Source organism: Oncorhynchus kisutch, linkage group LG14 (assembly GCF_002021735.2).
Source record: "Oncorhynchus kisutch isolate 150728-3 linkage group LG14, Okis_V2, whole genome shotgun sequence".
Taxonomy (NCBI): Eukaryota; Metazoa; Chordata; class Actinopteri; order Salmoniformes; family Salmonidae; genus Oncorhynchus; species Oncorhynchus kisutch.
In genome coordinates this window covers 74,427,252-74,433,251 of record NC_034187.2, presented here as the reverse complement: position 1 = coordinate 74,433,251, position 6,000 = coordinate 74,427,252, and the positions used below count along the sequence as shown (strand labels likewise).

At 45.4% G+C, this 6,000-nt stretch overlaps 1 protein-coding gene across 1 annotated transcript in view; it reads right to left on the bottom strand.

The window, feature by feature from the left end:
• Positions 1 to 6,000, bottom strand: part of LOC109904384 (raftlin) — a 50,061-nt gene that overhangs the window by 9,044 nt on the left and 35,017 nt on the right. Inside the window, exons 5-6 of the mRNA XM_031788954.1 lie at positions 1,058 to 2,075; positions 585 to 788 (exon numbers count right to left, since the gene is read on the bottom strand). Of these exons, the coding sequence (XP_031644814.1) occupies positions 585 to 788; positions 1,058 to 2,075 (1,222 nt within the window). The remainder of the gene's footprint in view (positions 1 to 584; positions 789 to 1,057; positions 2,076 to 6,000) is intronic.

Below are 6,000 nucleotides of genomic sequence, written 5' to 3'. Positions count from 1 at the left end.
TAACATATGTTTCCCATGCCAATAAAGCCCTTAAATGGAATTGAATTGAGAGAGAGAGAAAGAGAGAGAGAGAGAGAGAGGGAAGCCCAACTTATTCTGTTCCAGTTGAAGCTCTTCCACAGATTTGGAAGAGATAGAGTTGATGGGATCTTGGCTTTGCATGTAGTTCCATGCATCATGGGTGAAGGAACATGGATAAGCCTACACACTTTCCAAGTAGGCCTTTAACATTTTCCCGTAAATTCTGAAAGTTTTCAGTATATTTACATGGTAAACACTATAACCTGATGACGTGATGAAGATCCTTGCAGGATGGGAACGTTTGTTTGTGAATAAAGGTACATGGTGAAGCTTATGAGTGTGCAGGCTCCATTTCTTTAAACACTACAACATTGGCCTGGTCCCAGATCTGTTTGTGCTGATTAACAAGTCAAACAGTCTGGTCTCTTAGCAATCTTCAAATATGAACATGCTACCATTAATGAGCTTGAGGAGAACAGAGTGTTTGGCATGCCAACGAGTGACAATGAGTTGCCATGACAGCACAAACAGACTGACACACGTCACCATTGTGCCAAACATACCATTGTCGTCTCCAAGGTGAAAGAAACCGTCGATGAGGCGAGCTCCACTGATGAAATGCTGGGTCATGTGATCTAGCCAGTGGGCATCGACCTCTGTCACTAGCCCCGCCTCTCTCTGCAGCCCCAGTGGAACCCTGAAGGAGTAGAACCTCAGAGAGCTGGACAGCTCCCCTGTGTGGTTGTACAGGGCAAACAGCTGCCCTCCTACACACACACACACACACACACACACACACACACACACAGAGAGAGAAAAAGAGGCACGTATAATTTGTTTATATTTTTTGGCCAGGAAGTACACAACTGAAATTAATCAACATTGCAATATTCAGTATAAATAAACTCCAACTCATGGCAATGCCTCATCAAAGTTGCTGCGGAGCCAGAAGCAGAGCTGCCCTATCTGTCAGCATCATCTTACACCAGCATCCTGTCAGTAATGCAGTCGCAACAGTAGTAGATCCCACACTCACTTCTCTGTGCTGGTGGAGACCCCACAGCCTTCTTATCTCTGTCTGGACTCTTGATCCGAATGTGATTGTTGTTGTTGTGGGGCGGGACTCCGCTGCTTCTCTGATACTTATCCAGGTCACCCCCCGTACCCTTGTTTCCATGGTTGCACCCCCTCTCAGTCCAGGATTCTGACCCGCGGTTGCCGTTGTCTAGTTCTGGTGACTGGACCAGGTTGTCTGTGCCATGGTCCTGTTTTGGTATCAGTCTCTGGTTCTGTGCCTGAGGGCTTGGACTCTGTCTGTCTCCCTGGTGCCGTCTGTCTGCGTCTGGATCACCAAGTCCATGTGTTAACTCTGCTGGGCTGAAGTTTGGTAGTAGAGTCCTAATGAAGTCTACTTGGCTTTCATTCTGTTGTCTCTTTATACATGTGGTCTCTATTGGGTTGCAGGACTGTAATTGATCCTGGTCACTACTGAGTTCAGTTGGGACATGGTTGTGGTGGTCACAGGCTGGATCTATTGGGCTGGGACTCTGCAGTCTCTCTGATGGGTCTGCTGCGTCATCTGGACTATGGTTTGGTTGATCCTCTATTGGGGGTATTCTGACTGTGTTCCCTGTCTGATTGTGTTCCCTGTCTGTTGATTCTACTTCAGTAGAGTCCTGTGTGTTCTCTACCAGTTCTGTTGAGCACAAGTCCAGCTCCACCTGACTGGTATCCGTAGGATTCTGTTCAATTGTTCTGAGTTCTACCGACTTGTATTCTGGTGTCTTCAGTTCTGTGTTCCGGTCGTGTTCTGGTTCTAAGAGGTTCTGATGGGGTTCCGTAGACTCTGTAGGGATGAGGTCTGGTATAGTGGGTTCTGAGGGGCTGGCCGTAGTGCTGATAGTGGTACTGGTGGGGTGTCTGCGTATGGGGGAGGGGCTGGAGTGCAGGGAGGACAGGTCTTCAGGGTCTATGTGCCCCAGGAAACAGGGTCCCCCACCAGGCTGCTGCAGGAAGCCCACAAACAGAACACCCTGCTCTGCCGCATCCTGGATCTGGAGACACACACACACACACATGGTAGGCAGGTTTCCATTGACCCAGGTGTATTAGACAAAAGCAATGTCGCACAAAAAATTATTGCAATATGTGTAATGGAAACAGCAGATATAGGAGACATTTCCCGAAAGATCAATTGTATCTGTTTGACAGGTGTGGATTTTAATTTTGTCTAACTTCCTGTACTGTACTGCGACAAATAATGATCCACACTTTTTCAAAAAACGTTAACCAAATACAACCGCCGACTGCTCATTGCTGTTGCTCTAAGATGGCAAATCAGCACAAATGCGCATGTGCCAATTGAATTTCAACAAAGGAAACAGTCGGTGGTTGTATTTGATTAACATTTATTGAAAAAGTGTGGATTTCAGCATACAAAGAAAGGCAGGCTACTACAGAGGACAAACATGTGTTTCAGACATAAGGAAGTGGATGGCTGCAAACTTTCTACTTTTAAACTCGGACAAAACAGAGATGCTTGTTCTAGGTCCCAAGAAACAAAGAGATCTTCTGTTGAATCTGACAATTAATCTTAATGGTTGTACAGTCGTCTCAAATAAAACTGTGAAGGACCTCGGCGTTACTCTGGACCCTGATCTCTCTTTTGAAGAACATATCAAGACTGTTTCAAGGACAGCTTTTTTTCCATCTACGTAACATTGCAAAAATCTGAACTTTCTGTCCAAAAATGATGCAGAAAAATTAATCCATGCTTTTGTCACTTCTAGGTTAGACTACTGAATGCTCTACTTTCCGGCTACCCGGACAAAGCACTAAATAAACTTCAGTCAGTGCTAAATACGGCAGCTAGAATCCTGACTAGAACCAAAAAATGTGATCATATTACTCCAGTGCTAGCTAGCCTCCCTACACTGGCTTCCTGTCAAAGCAAGGGCTGATTTCAAGGTTTTACTGCAAACCTACAAAACATTATATGGGCTTGCTCCTACCTATCTCTCTGATTTGGTCCTGCCGTACATACCTACACGAACACTACGGTCACAAGACGCAGGCCTCCTAATTGTCCCTAGAATTTCTAAGCAAACAGCTGGAGGTAGGGTTTTCTCCTATAGAGCTCAATTTTTATGGAATGGTCTGTCTACCCATGTGAGAGACGCAAACTCAGTTTCAACCTTTAAGTCTTTACTGAAGACTCATCTCTTCAGTGGGTCATATGATTGAGTGTAGTCTGGCCCAGGAGTGGGAAGGTGAACGGAAAGGCTCTGGAGCAACGAACCGCCCTTGCTGTCTCTGCCTGGCCGGTTCCCCTCTTTCCACTGGGATTCTCTGCCTCTAACCCTATTACAGGGGCTAAGTCACTGGCTTACTGGTGCTCTTTCATGCCGTCCCTAGGAGGGGTGCGTCACTTGAGTGGTTTGAGTCACTGATGTGATCTTCCTGTCTGGGTTGGTGCCCCCCCTTGGGTTGTGCCTTGGCGGAGATCTTTGTGGGCTATACTAGGCCTTGTCTCAGGATGGTAAGTTGGTGGTTGAAGATATCCCTCTAGTGGTGTGGGGGCTGTGCTTTGGCAAAGTGGGTGGGGTTATATCCTTCCTGTTTGGCCCTGTCCGGGGGTGTCCTCGGATGGGGCCACAGTGTCTCCTGACCCCTCCTGTCTCAGCCTCCAGTATTTATGCTGCAGTAGTTTATGTGTCGGGGGGTCAGTTTGTTATATCTGGAGTACTTCTCCTGTCCTATCCGTTGTCCTGTGTGAATTTAAGTATGCCCTCTCTAATTCTCTCTTTCTTTCTCTCTCTCGGAGGACCTGAGCCCTAGAACCATGCCTCAGGACTACCTGACATGATGACTACCTGACATGATGACTTAAACTGTTCTGCCTGTGATTATTATTATTTAACCATGCTGGTCATTTATGAACATTTGAACATCTTGGCCATGTTCTGTTATAATCTCCACCCGGCACAGCCAGAAGAGGACTGGCCACCCCACATAGCCTGGTTCCTCTCTAGGTTTCTTCCTAGGTTTTGGCCTTTCATGGGAGTTTTTCCTAGCCACCGTGCTTCTACACCTGCATTGCTTGCTGTTTGGGGTTTTAGGCTGGGTTTCTGTACAGCACTTTGAGATATCAGATGATGTACGAAGGGATATATAAATACATTTGATTTGATTTGAAACATAGGTAACAGGTCCATGTTTCGTAATTCATATTTTTTGAAGTATTGAACTTGGGCGAATTATTTAGTCAGAGCTAAATTACACAAAGCCTGGTCTCTGTTCCACTCTATTAGTCTGCTGTAATACTCCACACAGTGACACAGTGACATGACAGACCAGGAGCTGTAATACCCCACACAGTGACATGACAGACCAGGAGCTGTAATACCCCACACAGTGACATGACAGACCAGGAGCTGTAGGCGACTAATGTGATTGAGCCATTCAGATTCATACAGCGATCTGTCGTTAGGCACGTCAACACACAGGATTGATGGGCAGCTACAGAAATAGAAACTGCCCGGGCTATATTTATAATTATTAACTGGGTGGTTTTAGCCCCGAATGCTGATTGGCTGAAAGCCGTGATATATTAGACCATATAACATGGGTATGACAAAAATATACTTTTTACTGTTCTAAATACATTGGTAACCAGTTTATAATAGCAATAAGGCACATTGGGGGTTTGTAGTATATGGCCAGTATAACATGGCTAATGGTTGTATCCAGGCACTCTGCGGTGCGTCGTGAAAGAACAGCCCTTAGCCGTGGTATATTGGTCATATACCACATCTCTGGCCTTATTGCTTAATTCTGTATTCTAATAGATACACATCTGGCCAGTGGGGCTGTTGGCTTCCATTGTCAGTTAGCTCTGGTGTACTGTTCTGTGAATGACATGCTTGGTATATTGATTCACATACGTCATTTACACACTCACCAACACAGAGGCTCATTTACACAATAGACATTCTGCAAAACATTATGCAAAATAAGAGCCAATCTAATCATCCCTAAAGATCAAATATTCTAATGACAAAGGAACCTAATTATCCACTGTGTGTGTGTGTGTATGTGTGTGTGTGTGTGTGTCTGTCATTCTCCTTCTCCCTCACATGGAGCTCCTCTGGTTAATTGTCAGTTGATATTAACGCTGACAGTTTGAGTGGGGCTCGTCAGAGAGAACACAGAATGCTAACTACCACACAAAATAATGAGACCTCTTTCCCCATTATCATCCCTCCACCAATCACAATCAACACAAAGACAATCAACACACACACATTTTGTGGGGCAAGACAGATGAATAAGGGAGACACTGAACAGACACTGCCCACCACTTGAGTCTGTCAAGATTGGGGTGAAAATATAAAATATATGCGTGCGTGCGTGTGTCACACACTCCCACCCAAAGGTTCATTATACCTCCTTGACATTTACTTATTCATATTTAGTGTGTGCATGTATGTGTATCATAGGGAAGCAGTGCCCACCTCTGCAGTGCGATAAGACCGGTCTCTCTGTCCCTCACTCTCCTATTGGCTCCTGTCTGTGGTTCTTTTCAGCTATTTCCTGGCAGCCAGGCTGCTATCTGATTGCCTATTCATGTCATGCTGCCTAACCATATCACATTATACTGAGCCCTGTGCATTTCAATCCAATCACCGCTCCCCTTTGTGCTCTGACTGTTCTTCTCATGGTCACTGTAGAATGAGATAAATTCACTACTATATTGTTATACTAAGAGGGCTTTTGTGGTAAATTATGATGTCACAGCTGATAGTGACATTAGGGCGGCATCTCAATAGTTTAAAGTGGCTTCCTCTCCTAACTCCTCCTTTTCTTTCCTCCACTCCATCTACATGGACCTAAAGAATGATACAGGTGTACATAACCAGTAGGGGAAGGAGCTGAGGAAGGTAAGTGCCATCCAAGGGAATTAGGATGAGCTTTCCCCTA